At 38.8% G+C, this 18,523-nt stretch overlaps 1 protein-coding gene across 4 annotated transcripts in view; it reads left to right on the top strand.

The window, feature by feature from the left end:
• Positions 1–18,523, top strand: part of TRPM6 (transient receptor potential cation channel subfamily M member 6) — a 205,034-nt gene that overhangs the window by 109,128 nt on the left and 77,383 nt on the right. For all 4 annotated transcript variants that reach the window (XM_086685020.1, XM_086685017.1, XM_086685018.1 and 1 more), the window contains 9 exons: positions 701–824; positions 3,429–3,501; positions 3,623–3,723; positions 6,504–6,638; positions 7,948–8,001; positions 11,092–11,244; positions 13,385–13,519; positions 14,969–15,249; positions 16,718–16,946. In XM_086685020.1, coding sequence (XP_086541146.1) covers positions 701–824; positions 3,429–3,501; positions 3,623–3,723; positions 6,504–6,638; positions 7,948–8,001; positions 11,092–11,244; positions 13,385–13,519; positions 14,969–15,249; positions 16,718–16,946 — 1,285 coding nt within the window. The remainder of the gene's footprint in view (positions 1–700; positions 825–3,428; positions 3,502–3,622; positions 3,724–6,503; positions 6,639–7,947; positions 8,002–11,091; positions 11,245–13,384; positions 13,520–14,968; positions 15,250–16,717; positions 16,947–18,523) is intronic.

The following is an 18,523-nucleotide window of genomic DNA, read 5'->3' as shown; positions in this document are numbered from 1 at the left end:
CCTGGCATTTATATAACATATGTTATATTTATTTGAGGCTTTAACTCTTTAGCCTTTTCAAATAAAAAGGTAGTTTTTCTCTAGGCATGCCTATATCCGGTGTGATTTTTCCAATTTCAAAAGCATAATATTTCTTCTGTGTAAGTAAATATAATGCCTATGAGCTAAATGTTGGCCCCACCAGTTTACACAGTAAATGTGTATTCACTGCTTATGGTATAAATGCTCTGACGACCCTTTCCTTACACTCCCTCTCTCCCCTCAGCCCCTAGCCTCTACTTCTACGCTTTGACCCTGTTCTTATTCTTTCCTGTGTGTCTCTTTCCTAAATGTGTGCTTCTTAAACCTTCTGGAGTGTCGGATTCTTTGAGATATGATGCCTGCAGTTTCTGGTGATGCACAGTCCCCTGGAAATCTGTCAGCTCGAGAACCTTGTCCTGGAGTGCATTCTTTCCAGGATCATGGTGGATCTGTTCACGCTCACTTTCAAATTCACTTTCAAATTCAGTTTCAAATTCACTTTCAAATTCAGGAAGGTGCCCTGCTTCCTTTTGCTTCCTCCTCATTTGCTCTCACAGCAGAAGCATCTACAGAAACCTTTTCAGTTGGATGGGACAGACAAGGGTTCCTGCACTGAAGTGTTTGGCTCGTTCTCTTCTCTGTGTTGCGCCAAGGCATTACCATTTCTCTCTCTTCCCAGGACCCTACGTCCTCAGGTGAAGGAGGAGATCATCTGCATGATTCAGAGCACTTTCAACTTTAGTCTTAAGCAGTCCAAGCACCTTTTTCAAATTCTCATGGAGTGTATGGTGCACAGGGATTCTGTGAGTATGATGAGTTGGTAACTTTACCAACTTTAAAACTCGTAATTTGCATCATTTGTAATATTTGTTTCCAAAACTTTTATTTTTTTTATTGTTTATTTATTTTTGAGAGAGCGTGCACGTGTGTACGTGAGTGAGCAGGTTGGGGAGGGGCAGAGAGAGAGAGGCAGAAAGAATTTGAAGCAGGTTCCATGCTGTCAGCGCACAGCCTGACTCGGGGCTCGAACCCACAAACCGTGAGATCATGACCTGAGCTGGAGTTGGATGTTCATCTGATTGAGCCACCCAGGCACCCCTCCGCAACATTTAAAACTAAGGGTTTTTTTTTCTTTTTTTAAGATTTTATTTTAATATTTACTTTTTAAGTAATCTCTACACTTAGTGTGGGGCTCAAACTCATGGCTCCAAGATCAAGAGTCACATGCTTTTCCAACTGAGCCAGCAAAGTGCCCCCAAAATAAGGAGTTTTTAATTTTACTTTGATTGTATATAGATCTGGAGAACTTCACCCTTATTTGAGTCAACTTGGCTTTTTATTCCCTGCCCTCCCCACCTCCCTACAATGCTTCACATTTCAGACTGCACTTAGGAGAAAAACCAACATGTCAGTATTATGGAAGAGTGAGCACATTTAGTGATGATCACACATAAATATTTTCAGAGGGTAAAAGCATAGCTCCATGTGTTCTCTCCTGGCTTAGGTGACTGCATCATAACATCCTAGTAAATCATGTAGGAGATCTTTGGGGATGTACTGAACAATGGGAAATGTGGGAATTTACTCTGGGCCAGAAAATGGAGACCACAAACTATGGACTGTAAACATAATATAGACTCGTGAAAAGATTTTCGTGTTTTAGGGTACTTTGATCAAGATTTTTATCAATGACTTAGACGATATAAAGCCAACAGGTATAGTAAACATGCAAATATGTCATGATTCACAGTGATCTTTCCACAATTCAAAAGCTAGGCCAAATCACACAAGATTTTAGTAATATTTAAGCACCTGGCCTCAGACAAAGAAATTGAACAAATTCAGGCTGGACAAAGCATGGATAAACATATGTGAAAAACACTTTTAAAGGTGTCAGTTGACCTAATAACCACAAACATAACAACCATGAGTGAGTGCAATATGGCAGTGACTGTTTATTCCAATTTCAGAGATGCCAAAGCTAAAACCTAGAGAATTTATGTGATTTGCACAGAGTCAGCAGTTATAGAATGATAGAACTGAAATGGGGCTCAGAGTTGAAATTTTGTGCGTGGCCTACTACATTTGATATCTCCCACAGTACTCAGTAAGGAAAGGACACCTTAAAGAGATCACCCTTCTCTTTGTGTCTTCCTGTCATCAAAGAGAGTAACAAACAGTGTAACGATCAAAGAGGAGGCAAGAGTAGTCAGCGATGGGTTTGCACATCTTAGGAATTAGGTCCTCGACTCCTGCATAATTGAGAGTTGATTTTATTCATGCACATAAAGGGGCTGTTAGTTGGATGTGGAAGCATCTGAATTGTGGAAGCATTGTTATTCTATCTTTACAGGACCTTAGAGATTATTTAGTGGGTTCCTCTCACCTTGTAGATGAGAAACCTGAGGTTCAGTGGCCTGTAGGTATTTCCCTCAAACTCACTAGTTGGTGGCGTTTCTGGGCTTGCCAGACTTAGCTCTTTTTTTTCCAAATAGTTCCCTTTACTATATAAAATATATTTGCATTTAGAAAGCTTGAGATACATTCCTTAACAGCAAGCAGCCTTTTATAATCATAAATAAAATCCTTATTTGTCTTAAAAAAATCAGTCTCATGTCCGGATGCATTGGACATTGACATTGTGAAGACTGGCTGTGCCCATCCGTTGTAGTTACTCACTGGGTGCATTGTAATTGCCTCACTTATTTTATGAAAAATCCTTGAGGATTCACTTCTCATGGAAAAAGCAAAAATTTTAGTTTCTCAGGCTACGTGAACAGAAGGATGTCATATGGTATTGCTTCAAAAGGAATGTTTTTGTTTTTGTTTTTGTTTTTGCATTAGGAATTGACACCGAGGGGCTCCTGGGTGGCTCGGTTGGTTAAGTGTCTGACTTTGGCTCAGGTCATGATCTCACAGTTCATGGGTTTGAGCCCCACATTGGGCTCTGTGTTGATGGCTCAGAGCCTGGACCTGCTTCAGATTCTGTCTCTCCCTCTGTCTCTGCCCCTCCCCTGCTTGCACTCTGTCTTTCTCTCTCTCTCAAAAATAAATAAACATTAAAAAAAATTTTTTTAAAAGGAATTGACACTGAGTTTCTTTTCATTATAGTGTATCCATAGTAAATTTAGTGTAGTCATGTTTTTTCATGTGTTTCCTGTAGGATACATGGAATTTTTACGTTTTTTTTTCCCTTGAGCTTCCACAATTCTCTATTACCCTATTTAAAAAGTTTTCTATGAGTAAAAAGGGAAAGTAACAAATCAAGGAGATTAACCCTATGTGGTTTTTTACATTAATGTTTTGCTCAAGTCATTAGCTCTAGAATGCATTTTGTGGGTACTTTTTGAAACCATTTCTTTATGAGTTCCCAAAATGTGTGGCTTTCTGTGTTTCAACTGCTATAGATGACCATATTTGATGCTGATTCTGAGGAGTCACCAGACCTTGATTTAGTAATCCTAACAGCTCTGCTAAAAGGTGAGTGTCTGATGAGGGTTACATGTCTTCCTCGTTTCCTCTTCTCACGTTCCGTGGAACTCAGTATTTTTTATGTGGATATTTTAAATAGGATCTATGCTTGTTCCCTTCTTTACCCTAGGCACAAATTTAGCAGCATCAGAACAATTAAATCTGGCAATGGCTTGGGACAGAATGGACATTGCCAAGAAACATATCCTAACTTATGGACAACATTGGAAGGTATAGTGAGAATGAAGTTATTTGGGAAAAATATTTGGCTTGTAAGGGAGGGCCAAAAAAAAAAAAAAATGGAGGAGAGATAGATTGGTTTGGGAGGGGTGTGGAGGTAGCATTGCAATAGCTGGGTCCCCAGGATACCGGAGACATTTTTCTCATCAACTTTGTCTCCCTAAAAACGTGTCTTTCCCCCTCAGGCTCTGCAGCCTGATTGAAACTGGCAAACCAAGTTGGGAGAAAGAAAGAATGGAAGCATATTTTATTTATTTTTTCTACGGCCAGATTTTTATATTGTGATTTCAAACTTGAAGTTTTCCTTATTTTTGAAATAAAATGTACTCACCATAGAAATAAGTGAAAACAGCGAAAAAGTGAAGGAAGAAAGATTATCCATCGTGCTAATGATAATCACCATTAACATTTCGTTTTTAAGAATTGCAGTTGTGACCATACCATTGGTATATTATTTTTCAGTCAAACTAATACATGCACATTGTTTAAAACATTTTTTTTTTTTTTTTTGAGAGAGAGAGGGAGGAGGGAGAGCATGTGAGGGAGAATGTGCACACGTGTGCATGAGCAGGGGAGGGTCAGAAAGAGAAGGAGAGAGAGAGGGAACCCCAAGCAGGCCCTACACTGTCGGCACAAAGCCCAATGCGGGGCTCGATCCTGCCAACAGTGAGATCATGACCTGAGCCAAAATCAAGAGTCAGACGCGTAACTACCTGAGCCACCCAGGTGCCCCATCTTTAAAACAGCTAATGGTACTAAAAGGCACTAAAACAATAACAACAACAAACAACAACAACAACAAGAAACACAGTAGTTCTTTGGCCTGCTGACCGGGAGACCCAAGTATTTTTGACGTTTTTTGATTGTACCGATATTTCAAAATCTCCATATTTCTAAATAACAAATCATATTGCTCTTTTCTGATTCATCTATTTTAGAGACCTCTCAACATTTCTCTCTGTGGTGCTGTCCTCACTGCTACAATCTGGACTGGTTGCCTGCTGTTCCCGGTTCTGGGCTATCGTGCTGGAATCTACCTTCATCATAGTGGAGATTCCCTTTGCCTCTCTCCTGTAGTGGAGCACCTGTTCTCTGTATCCCATGCCTTCCTCTTGTTGGGCTTGCTGCTTTATTTTAATGGGGGTGCATCCTTCAGTAGCTTTCTGAGAAAGGGCACATGGGAAAGAAACATTTTGAGAACTCACATGTTTGGAGATATTTTAATTAAAGACCAGAACTCATTCTGAATGCTTAGCTTCCAGCATTCAACATTGCTATTGAGAATAAAAATCTTTCTGTTTTCTGCTCCTTTGTCACCATTTCTTTTCCTCTCTGGAAGTTCAAAAAAATATCTTTCTAGTGTTTTCCGATTTCACAATGATGCGTGCTGCTGTGAGTCTGGATATCCATAATGCTGGGCAGATGCTTTCAACTTAGCAATCACATGTTTCCATGCTGGGGAATTTGCTTCCTGTTTTTTCTGGGTTCTCTTTCTGGAATTCATAGCATTTAAATGTTGGACCTATGGACTGCTCCTCTAATCTTATCTTTTCCCTTTTATCTTCTATATCTTTCCTTTGCTAGATTTCCTCAATTTTCCTTTTCATGCCTTATGTGGAGCTTTTTGTTTCTGGTAGCATACTATTAATTTCTAGGAGCAAATTTGTTCTTTGCCTTTTTTTTTTTTTTTTTTTAAAGCATCCTGAATGTAGTATCTTATTTCGCTGAGGATATTGATAGGTTTTTTTTTTTGTTTTTGTTTTTGTTTTTCTTTTGTTTTTGTTTGAGGTTTTCTTCTTCCTGCATTGTCTGATTCTTACTGATTGATGTTTTGTGGTGTGTTTTTTCTGGGCTTTTTATTTAAGAGTGGAGGAGAGAAAGCTCTTTAGAAATTCTGAGCATCTAGGTGAAGCTTAGCTGTAGTTTTGAGCTTCACGGTGGAGTGATCTGGATGCCGTTTGTTGGGGGACCTGAGATGACAGCATATTCCTGCCTTTTCTCTTAGTTCCTTTACCAGAAAAGAATCCTCCAGACCCTTGCCTGGATAAGGTAAAAGCCTTGTTGCTAGTGTTAATGGAAGTCAGACAGGGGAAGAGGATTGGGAAGGTCTCAACATTAGTAATTTACTATTTGTACATCGATGTCATCCTGGAGCTGCCAGGATTTTGTGGCAGAGATCTGTTTGGTTCTTGGCTTTTCCCAGTTTCGATTTCTGGGGACTTTTACCTTGGGGGATTCTGGGGACTACTAAGTCAAGTACCACTTGACCATCTCCTTTCCGACTTCCAAAATGTTACTCTCTGGACCTCTGTGTTCTTGTGGATTAATTTCTTTAAGAAAAATTATTTTGCTATAATTTTAGTAAAGTTTTAGGCCAGAATAAAATTAAATGAGTGTTTTTAATTTGCCATTTGTATTCAGATACCAGTGTAGTTTAAATGAAAACATGCCAAGTGAACACGACAACAAAAAAATAACCTTGATTTTTGTTTTATTAGAATTGCATTAAACCTACACATTAATTTGGGATGTTTACAATTATCAGTCTTCTGGAACCAGAACAGATTTATTTAAGGTGTCTTTTGTGCCTTCAAGTTCACTTTTTATTATTTCTTCACTCAGGTCCTGAACATTTCTACTACAATTGTATTTTATGATTGTTGTGTCTCTATTGAGATCAAATATATGTAATTCTTTAGTTATTTCTACTTTTTCAAGTTTCTGCTTTCTTAATTATCTCTATGTCTCTTATGTATTTCTACCTTCCGAAGCCTGGCACACTGGAGCAAGCAATGTTAGATGCTTTGGTGATGGATCGAGTGGATTTTGTGAAGCTCCTAATAGAATATGGAGTGAACCTCCATCGCTTTCTTACCATCCCCCGACTGGAAGAGCTCTATAATACAGTGAGTATTGGAACATCCCATCAACCACCTCCCTTAGGCTTTATTTATTAATTAGCTTAAGCTTTAGCTTAAGCTAAATGAATATTAAATGTTCGTCTCCTTGAATATTCATGTACGAAGATAAATTAGAGATTTCTCAACCAAAGGGCAAACATTCTTACCAAATCTATTTTATCCTATAGTCATTTCTGTGTTTTTTATTTTAATTAATTACACAGAATAGAAATATAAACTCATCTAAGAAAATACCACATTAAGACTATAATTAAAGCCAATAATGTGAATAAGGACAAATTGCTTTTATTGAGTTGTTGGAGGCATCTCAACCTAAGGCCACCGTTAAAAGTCTGTTCCTGCAACTTTCCTATGCAAACCCTTTATTGAACATAGACCAGCTTACTCACTGTAAAAACACCATTCACTCAAGCCAAGCACCCTTCTTGAAATGTCCTTTCTTGGCCTTTGAATCTCACCCTTTCTTCAAAGCCCTATTCCAGGCCTGCCTTTTTGAATATTCCAGTTCACAGTAAATCTGATCTTATGGTACGTATTTTTTGCAACTCTTTTTGAACACACACAGTCTTGATAGTTTAGGTTATTTTCTCAATTAAGTCCCCACTCTCTTCAATTAGACTGTAAACACTATGAAGAAAGTACTTCTATTCTTCACTGACTCCCTCAAAACTTGCCTGAGTGTGGTAAGCATTCAATAAGTATTTGTTGATGGAATGTAATTGTGTGATGGATGCGGTTTGTAATTGTGTAGTTTATATATGATAAAGGATAGCTATAAACTATTTAAAATTTATTTTTATCTCTTGAAAAAAATAAAGTTAATTATGTTTTTACTATCTACGTATATATCTCTTTAAAATACATCTTGGGGGCACCTGGGTGGCCCAGTCTGTGAAGCCCCTGACTTCAGTTCAGGTCACGGTCTCAACGGTTAGTGGGTTGGAGCCCCGCGTCGGGCTCTGTGCTGACCGCTCAGAGCCTGCAGCCTGCTTCGGATTCTGTGTCTCCCTCTGTCTCTGCCCCTTCCCTGCTCACACTCTGTCTCTGTCTCTTTCTCTCTCTCTCTCTCAAAATAAACAAACATTAAAAAAATTAAAAAAACATACATCTTGCTTTGATGTCTTCTCTTAGGGAGTACCTTTCTAATAATTAATTGGGGTGAGCTTCATTACTAAAGAGGTTGAAGAAAATTGTCAGTATTCTGGGTTATTTGTTCATTCTGAAATAACATATTTTTTCCCCTTGTACGTGGTAATTAAAAGGAATCATTTTTTTCTTTTCTTCTTTATGACAGAAACAAGGACCCACCAATATGCTCTTGCATCATCTCGTCCGAGATGTAAAGCAGGTAACCTAATTACGAATGCGGACAGATTTCTTTGTGTATTGCCTTAGCTTTGTGATTGAGGTATTGCCAGATTTTGCCCTGTAAAATGTACATTTGGATTTTCTAGTGAATTACCTACCCTCTTTGCCTCCGCCTCTGAATAATTTCATCACCAAACAATACTCGGAAGGTTTTTTTTCCTTATAATTTATTTTATGTTTTTAAGGATTTGATCTACCAAGTAAGTGGCACTAACTAATAATTATTTTCTCTGATAAAATATGAACCGGAAACATATAAAACTTTCAATCAGAACATTAGCTCAACATGATACAACAGTATTGCCAATGATGATAATATTTGCTGAAAATAAAGAAATTTTGTCCTTGTCCGGTTGTCTTTATCGGAGGACTAATATGTGCTTTGCATTGTTTTGTTATTGTTTTTGACTATAAGTGATAGCTTGGGGTCCCTATCTTTTTTTTTAAGCCTGTACATTGTTCTAGGGAGCCAGGAGGAATCACACTGCTCTATACCCTTGCTCATATTCTGCTTATAGTGTTCGCATTGAACTCTGAGTTAGGTCAGACTTCAAATAAAATCATCTGTTAGTTACCAAACCTTCCCAACTTTTTTTGTTTTTTAATGTTTTATTTATTTTTGAAAGACACAGAGAGAGAGACAGAGTACAAGCAGGGGAGGGGCAGAGAGAGAGGGAGACACAGAATCAGAAGCAGGCTCCAGCCTCCGAGCTGTCAGCACAGAGCCCAGGCAGGACCAAACTCATGAACGCAAGATCATGACCTGAGCCAAAGTTGGATGCTTAACTGACTGAGCCACCCAGGAGCCCCCAAACCTTCCCACTTTAACAGACTTTTGTGCCTTAATTCCTTCTCTTTTAATCACCAAGAACTTTTATTCACATCTGCAGACAATTAGGAGAGACTCTTTTTTTTTGTCCCCATGATTAAAATCCATCCCTGGCACAGTTTAAAAGTACTTCCCTCATTTCTCTGAAGTCTGGTTTTCTTGATGGAGAGTGTCCAGGCTTTCTGGCTATGTTGACGTGGTGGGAGAGCCTTGGCGGAGGAAGACGTGTAGTTGGCAAAGTTAGACGTAAGGAAAAGAGTCCGTGGTGATATAAATTTAGTTTGCGTGATTTCTGCTGGATCAAAATAATTCTCCGTAGATTATTTCCTTGAACTTTGATTCCATTACAGTAAGTGAAAGAAAAAGGAATGGGATAAGTTAAATCTGCTTTTAACTAGGAGCAACTAAGAACATTAGTTTTGGTATTCCTTGCAAAAAGTAAATTATGGATATGAAAAAGAAATTATTTACATTCATTCATATGTGAAATATGTAAATACATATTTATATCATTTATTGCATCTATTTATAAATAAGCAAATATATATGTATATAAATGCCTTATTTCTTGTTCAAAGCTTTGTGAATGTTGTTCATAATCTGTTTGTTTCAAAGATCTTGTTCAGCACCATGTGTGCCTTAAAAATGTTGAAATAAGTTGGATAGAGAAAGACAAATGCTGTGTGATTTCACTTAGATGTGGACTCTAGTAATCAAACAGAAACAGACTCGCAGATTCAGAGATCAAATTGTTGATTCCTGGAGAGGGCCAGAGTTGGATGGTGGGCTCAATAGGTGAAGGAGATTATACAATAAATACGTCCTGGGGATGTAATGTACAGCATAGGGAATATAGTCAACGGTATGGTACTAACTTTTTATGGCAACAGGTGATAACTAGACTTATCATGGGGACCATTTCATAATGTATAAAAATATGAAATCACTTTGATATGTACCTGAAACAAATAGGATAGTGTTTGTCAATTATACTTTAATTTAAAAAGTGTACTATGAATGGTAGTTGAGAGTAACAGTTACGAAGAGGTAGTAAGGTGGGTTTTAAGTGGTCAAAGTAATCTTCATTTAGACCAAGACCCATGTACGTGGAAATCTGCTGCTTAGCCCTCCTGCTCACCATTACATGTGTTTCGGTAGCTTCATGTTTTGATATCTTACTTTGTTCTGTCATTCCATGTTCCTTATTTCTATTTGCTCTACTTCCTTCCATATTCTCATGTTGTGTGTGATATAGTCCACACAGTGCAGAGGGCTATAGCCATTTCAATGGAGAGGTGAAAGATTTTGGATCACCTACATTCAGTATATTGAGGGGGAGGAAGAAATTTTCCTCAGTCCAAGGTTCTTCCAGCTGGACTAAGAATTAAATTTTACATGCGACAGATTAGCAGGAAAAAAAAAACACACCCAAAGTTTTATTGTGTGCACACAGAGACCCAATAATGAAAATGAGACCTCAAGAAATGACCAAGGCAGGCAGTTTTTATACTTTTCAGACAAAAAGACAATACATCTGTGAGGAATTGACAGGACAAAGAGAAGTTAACTTTGGGAGCTTCGGTTAGTAAGGAGTTCTAAACAGAATTTGGCAGGGGGAGTAAATTAGTAAAAAGTAACAAGGTTGTTTATTCAGCCTTCTCCACTCTAAATTTCTCATCTCTGGTGAAAAGGATGTCTCTTTATCTCATGGTACAGGGAGGGTACCTTTTACAGGGACAGTTATTTCCTGCTTTCAAGGGGACAGAGTCAGTCTGAGTGTTTTCTGGCACAGGCTGTCTCTTAAGTAACTTTTATTCAAAATAATATGTCAAAATGGCACATTTTGGTGATATCCTCCAGTTATTTGACTTCTGCTATAGTAGATCCACAATTTCCCGTTAAAAACAATCTTTTATACTATATTTAAGTGTATTTTATTATAAAGTATGTGTATGCATGAGAGAGAGAGAAAAAAAAGAGAGTTGAATGAGCAAATATAAGCACACATTTGATGTCTGTGAAACTAAAAACACATTAAGGCCAAATTCGTTTTTCCATCTGAACAAGCAGACTGTATCAATAGTTGGTCATATTAATCAACCAATTTGTAAAGATGATTGAAAAGCGTGAGTCCGCCTCTTTGCACTTGAGGCAAAGGTTATGGGTTATGTTCTAACAGATGGCAAACCAGACCAAAAAAAGGCACTGAAAGTTACAGTCCATTACATGGTTTTGTTTCAGCATGCCCTTCTCTCAGGCTACAGAATAACACTGATCGACATTGGATTGGTCATCGAATACCTCATTGGTGGAGCTTATCGCAGCAGCTACACTAGAAAAAGTTTCAGAGCCCTCTACAACAACCTCTACAGAAAACGTAAGGTGCCACAATTGGTAAGTACCTGAGTAAAATTGGGGATGATAACTAGGAGTTACACGTTTCGAAAAATGGTTTCGGAAGTTCAGATGGGAATAGCTTCTAAAACGGACATCTGTGTTTATGGACATTCACTGAGTCTCTGCTACGTGTCAATGACAGTGCTGGTCTAGGTTGGACCTAAAGATCAGGAGTTTAGAAACTCTCAGAGGAAACAGATTTATGAATAACTAGCCATAATATGGCACAGGATACAATATGTGATGTACTGCCATAGAAGCAATGTGTTGAGAAAGATTTGAGGGGGGGATGACCAGTTCTTTTCTCTCCTTTTGAAAGTATAGAGGGGAAAAGATTACTGGGCTTACATCTGTGAACTCCTAGTAGTCCGTAGTCTGGAAACCACAATCTTGGCACAGGTGTGTAAGGGTTATATTGGAAAATGCATGCAGAGTGTACTAGGTAAAAACACACGCTGTGCATACTTTATTTTCCATCATGTTTTCGAAAGTCTAGGAATGCAAAGTTAGAGTTGCTGCCTGGTTGATTAGCAGAGAAAACATTGCTGGTTTCTTAAAACCGCTGTTATTAACCGGTAGACTGAAGAGAGCCTTTCTTCTTAGAGGTTAATGGAAGTGTTAGAAAAGGTGGTCCGGGGCATTCTGGGGCAGTGACAGGCACAGTGCTGTGGACACGAGGATATGTTTCTGCAGTGGCAAGGAGGCCTTTGCTGCTGGTGCCGTGCTGACAGGTTGTGCAGGATGAGACTAGAAAGGAGGTTTGGGGTGGGCTCACAGGAAGAGTCCAGAATATGAGGCCACCTTTATTTATAAAGAATCAGGTAAAGTGAAAGCCCAACTTGTCTGTAAGAAATAAAAGAGTAAAACAAAAAGAAACTCAAATCTCACAGAGAAAATAATCTTCCCTGAGATTTCAAAGGCACAGGGATGCGCTTGACATGTGAGCTCCTTCACGTGAACTAAGTATTCCTTGCTGTGAGGTTCCCTGGGATAGGTATGAGGACTGACTGTGGCCTCGCTGTAGCCCAGCGGGGAACTTACTAGGCAAGTACCCCTAGTGGTTTTTTTCTTTTGAAATGGTATGAAATTACTACCCATTTCTCTGACTGTTTTCTGGTGAAGGAGTAGAGTTATTAGTAAATTCTGGTGGTGAGTTAGATTGTAGCACTTACAAACACATGGTTTGGAGTCAGAGAGATTTGGGACAGAGGATTAGTTTTGCTCCATGTGAAATCTTGAGTGAGAAACTTAACGTTTCTGTGTGTCATTTTCCTTATCTATAAAATGGGAATAATAATAGAACATCTCTTTCATAAATTCATCAAAAGGATTAAATAAAGTAACACCCGAAAGCACATATTCCTAGTATATGGAGGGTATAGAGTATGAATAATAATAGTCATTATGATTACTACTGACAATGCTATTAATTCTGTATCACAATGATAATGATAATAATTTGAGTATTTTTTTAGAAGTCCAGATCCCATCATTTCTCTAATTTATATCTGTAGAATGTAAACTTAAATAGATAGATAGATAGATAGATAGATAGATAGATAAAGTAGCTCAAAGGCCATAGTTTGTATCAGCCCCTTTAAGAATGCTTCTTTTGGTTTCTCATTGATGAAAGCTTCATGCTGATAAGCAACAAATTATGTTGTTATTGGGTCTAATCACTGGAATTGCAGTGGTGATTCATAATATCTGGAGAAGTTCCATAGCTTTCTAACTTAACCTTGGAGTTGTTTGTGAGTGGGAACTTTCTCTTATCAGAACTGTGAATCTTTATTGCCTCTTCTGAACTCGTTCCAGGTATAGAACATCCATTGATTTTTAATGGAATTTCCACATAGAGAAGGAATGCAGATATATAATAGGGAACAAAAGAGCATGTTCTCTCAGACGTTAGGAAATAACTGTGCTTAATAAGGAGGTGATCATGAGAGGCTTTTGTGGGGTGAGTAATTAATTCTAATTACGGGCTAGAGACAGAACCATTGGATACTTGGTAGGATACCTGATACAGTATAATATTTTGTTTTCATTACTGTCTAGAAATGAAATGTTCATTGTCACCATAATAATATTCATTTCCCTTTTTGTTTTGTTTGAAAAACAAAATAACGTATGCCAGCAAGTGACCAGTTTTGCTGAAAGCCGTTCCCAGCCCCCTCTGCACCGAAGACGTCCCTCAGGAAATAGAAAGGAATCCGCAGAAAGCACTCTGCACTCCCAGTTCATTAGAACCGCCCAGCCTTACAAATTCAAGGTACCACTTATTTAGTTTTAGAAATGAAAAAAAAAAATTTTTTTATTTTTTAGAGAGAGAGGGAGAGAGAGAGAAAGAGAAAAAGAAAGAATCCCAAGCAGGCTCCACACTCAGCACAGAGCCTGACACGGGCTGGATCCCATGACCCTGGAATCACGACCTGAGCTGAGATCAAGAGTTGGACACTCAACCAACTGAGCCACCCAGACGCCCCTGAAACTTTTTTTTTTAAAGTAATCTCTCTGCCCAATGTGAGGTTTGAACTCAGAACCCTGAGATCAGCCAGGTGCCCCACTACTTATTTACTTTTAGACTTGAAAATAAAATTGTTCTTGCAGATTAGACCATTTCTTCATTTAAAGTTGGAGACGGGGAGGCACCAATAGACCATTTGCAAGTACCGTAGGAAGGTGGGTGCCACCGCCGTCTTCCAACAACAACTGAGCGCTGGGAGCAACGTTGCTATTCCACTGCTCCTCGCATTCCCTTAGTTCACTTTCCTCGGGGCTACGTGCTTTTGCTCAAGTTTCTGTATACACGATTCCTATGTTGGCTCAAAGAGGTTTGCTTTCCATAGCTCCTAGGATGAATGGATAGTTTATCGAATTACCCTTGATCACCATCAATGAATACAAATTCCTTTTATTTATAGAAGTAGAGGAAGCTTATAGTTTTCTCTCTTATCCCCTTTTATCAAAAAGAATGATCATTGAATCTTGTTATTTAGCAGGCATTACTTTGGGTGCTTGGTGGAATTTGGGATGCAGATGGGTGGAGAAGATATAAAGATGACTGAGAAATGATCCCACTCTCCCCGAAGTAATATAGTATTGCAGCATGATAAATATTGAAATAGAAATACGCACATAGTGATATAGAAGCACATGGGGGAGTTAGGCAGTGGCATTTCTGATGGGCTGTAAAGTGTTAGCTTGCCAGGCGGAGAATAGTATTTCATTATTACATATTACTATTACTAGAGGAATATAATCAGAATAAAGGAAAGGAAACTCAAAACCGATCAGTTTGGATACATGTTGTCAATACTAGTGACATTTTTCTAAGGGAAAGATAATGAATCGATTTATAAAGTAAGGTTAGAATAATTGAATAGCTCTCATTTATCCAGTATGTTATTTTGACCTATTTCCTGGAGAAATTAAAAATTGTCATATAGTTATTGGGTCTATCCCAAAGGCGTAGTGTTTTAAGTTGTGCTAAATAAACACAAGGTATCTCAGCTTCTGGACCCTGGATCTGTCAGACACAATGAGAAATAGATCACCTAAAAGACCAAAATTTTGATTTCTGGTTTATAAAGTTCCATTGTTATTTCCATCTCTTGTCAATGATTTAAAAAATATTCTTAGGATACCTGATATGTTTCATTAGGTCAAATATCATGCATCTGAGTATTTGGGACTCCATTTGTATTTTATTTTCCAACAGGAAAAGTCTGTAGTCCTTCATAAATCAAGGAAGAAGTCAAAAGAAGAGCAAAATATATCAGATGACCCTGAGTCTACTGGCTTTATTTACCCTTACAATGACCTATTGGTTTGGGCTGTGCTAATGAAAAGACAGAAGATGGCCATGTTCTTCTGGCAGCATGGAGAGGAGGCCACGGTCAAGGCAGTGATTGCTTGTAAACTCTACCGAGCCATGGCCCATGAAGCTAAGGAGAGCAACATGGTGGATGATGCCTCAGAAGAGTTGAAAAATTACTCAAAGTAGGAGTTCTCTCTTCACTTCATACTAAACATCGACAGTTCTAGAATGGTTAGACACCTTTATCTCACTCAACTTAGAACTTGTAAGACGCATGGACTTGTTGCCGTGCATTTCCTGGGCTCTCCTGTAAATGAGGGTCTTTAGGTATTTCAGGGTGCTTTGTGGAACAAGCAGAAGAGAGTCGAGGGTTGGTCCTCAAATTAGGAGAGCTGGGTTTTGGTCTTAGTCCAGCTGTTTACTAATTGGGTGATTAGTTGGCCCGATTTCAGGACTCTAGTTTCCTCACACAGAATGTTCAGTTAATGATTTTGAACTCTCATACTCTTTGATACTAAGTTAAGTGAAAACTTGTTGTTTACTTGTAGTACCTTTCAGGCAGGAAAACAAATAAATGTGTTATGTGTCAAAGAACCAGAGCATGATGGCAAAAGATAGAAAAGTTAGAAATAGTTTTGATTTTTTTTTTTTTTATTACTGAAGCATTATAATAGTGAGGAAAGAAGAGGGGCTAGAGTTAATGGAAACTAATGTGTAATTGTGACTTTTAAGTTTCAGAGAGGAGCGCCTGGATAGCTCAGTCGATTAAGTGTCCGACTTTTGATTTTGGCTCAGGTCATGATCTCACAGTTTGTGGGTTTGAGTCCCACATCGGGCTCTGTGCTGACAGCATGGAGCCTGCTTGGGATTCTCTCTCTCCCTCTCTTTCTGCCCCTCTCCTGCTCGCTCTTTCTCTTTCTCTCTCAAAATAAATAAATAAACTTTAAAATAAAATAAAATAAAATAAAATAAAATAAAATAAAAGTTCCAGAGAGGGGCACCTGGAAGGCTCAATTTGAGCCCTGAGTCAGGCTCTGTTCTGACAGCTCGGAGCCTGCTTGGGATTCTCTCTCTTTCCCTCTCTCTCTGCCCATCCCCTGTTCTCTCTCTCAAAATATATACACAGTTTTTAAAAATAATAAAAAAAAAGATTCCAAGAGAATAGCAGGGTCTGCTTCTTAGAGTAAACAACATCCCCAAAAATGTCTCCAAGTCTAGCTTCTTACTCAAGTCATCTATTTATTTTCTAAAATGTTAAGGAAAAAAAGGGTGACCCCATGATTTTCCTTAATCGCTAGTTCAGTATTGAACAGTCTTTTCTGTAAAAAAATTCTTTATTAGGTCTTGTCAGAGAGCCCCAAACCAAGCTATATATAGCCTGGTTTGTAGTGTAGACAGGCTTCTCTCCATGAATAGATAGCTCAGCTATGCCTGGTATAAACCAAATTCTGGAAAGGGAGAACCGTTCATCTGAGCAGCAACCGCTTTCAAATAGCTTTTGCAATCTGAGGTTATTCTGTTGCTGTTCATTCTTTTGCATCGGTCTTTCCTGAGTCTCCTCTCTCATCGTTTTGAATGTTACTGGGACTCTCACCTGCATTTTTTTTTTTTTTTTTTTTTTTTTTTGCCACTAACTGTGTGTCATTACAGACAGTTTGGCCAGCTTGCCCTGGATGTGTTGGAGAAGGCATTCAAGCAGAATGAAAGAATGGCCATGAAACTGCTGACCTACGAACTCAAGAACTGGAGCGATTCCACCTGTCTGAAACTGGCCGTGTCTGGAAGGTTGCGGCCCTTCGTTTCACATACTTGCACCCAGATGCTGCTGACAGACATGTGGACTGGGCGCCTGAAAATGAGGAAACATGCTTGGCTAAAGGTACATTGACTCACAGAGAACGCACTGGTGGTTGCCAAAGGGGAGGAGGCTGGGGGGATGGGCAAAATGGGTGAAGGGGAGAGGCAGACACAGGCTTCTAGTTATGGAATGAGTGAGCCACAGGGATGAACGACGCAGCACAAGGAATGTGGTCAGTGGTGCTGTGGTCGTGTTGTGTAGAGACAGACGGTAGCTACACTTGTGGGGAGCACAGTGCAAGCATAGAGGTCTCAAGTCTCTGTTCTGTACCCCCGAAACTAATGTAACCTTGTGGGTCAGCTGTACTTGAATTGAAAGAAAAAGGTGTATTTGGGGCGCCTGGGTGGCCCAGTTGGTTAAGCATCCAACTCTTGATTTTGGCTCAGGTCATGGTCTCATAGTTCGTGGGATGGAGCCCCACGATGGGCTCTGCGCTATCAGTGCTTGGGTTTCTCTCTCTCCCTCTCTTCTTGCCCCTCCCCCGCTCATTCATTTTCTCTCTCTCTCCAAATAAATAAGTATACTTAAAAAAAAAAAGATGTATTTACTTGCTGTATAGAATTTAATATTGGTTTACTCTGAAGGTCTATATTCTGGACTTCATTTTTCCCTTGTTGTGGAAGAGTATATTCAGGAAAGCCAATTAGTATCTTTGGCTCTCACAGATGAGCCGGGATCTTCCCAGGGGACCCTCTGACAGCTACTTTATCTCCCGGTTTCTTTTTTAAAAATGGGGATGATTGTACCAACTCTGTCCATCAAAAGGCATTCTCTTGTGAAGGTGGTTAGAAGTTGGAAGCATATACAAACATATACAAGATTTCATTCTCTTGTTTTTTTTATTTTTTTATTTTTTAAAATTTACATCCAAATTAGTTAGCATATAGTGCGACAATGATTTCAGGAGTAGATTCCTTAGCGCCCCTTACCCATTTAGCCCATCCTCTCTCCCACAACCCCTCCAGTAACCCTCAGTTTGTTCTCCAGATTTATGAATCTCTTCTGTTTTGCCCCCCTCCCTGTTTTTATATTATTTTTGCTTCCCTTCCCTTCTGTTCATCTGTTTTGTCTCTTAAAGTCCTCATATGAGTGAAGTCATATGATTTTTGTCTTTCTCTGACTAATTTCACGTAGCATAATACCCTCCAGTTCCATCCACATAGTTGCAAGTGGCAAGATTTCACTCTTTTTGATTGCCAAGTAATACTCTGTTGCATATATATACCACATCTTCTTTATCCATTCATCTATCGATGGACATTTGGGCTCTTTCCATACTTTTGCTATTGTTGATTGTGCTGCTACAAACATGGGGGTGCATGTGTCCCTTTGAAACACCACACCTGTATCCCATGGATAAATGCCTAGTAGTGCAATTGCTGGGTTGTAGGGTAGTTCTATTTTTAGTTTTTTGAGGAACCTGCATACTGTTTTCCAGAGTGGCTGTACCAGCTTGCATTCCCATACAAGATTTCATTCTTAGTAAACTCCATTACCTCTGATAATTATAACAGAACTAAATGAGCCTTTTTAGTGAAATTTTTTTCATCTTAAGAATATTAACCAATAATAAACTAAATAAAATCAACAATTTCTGT

The sequence above is a fragment of the Puma concolor genome, chromosome D4, assembly GCF_028749965.1.
Source record: "Puma concolor isolate L17-30 chromosome D4, mPumCon1.1.hap2, whole genome shotgun sequence".
In the NCBI taxonomy this organism is placed as follows: Eukaryota; Metazoa; Chordata; class Mammalia; order Carnivora; family Felidae; genus Puma; species Puma concolor.
The sequence above is the reverse complement of the archived record's forward strand: the minus strand, read 5'-3'. Positions and strand labels throughout refer to the sequence as shown.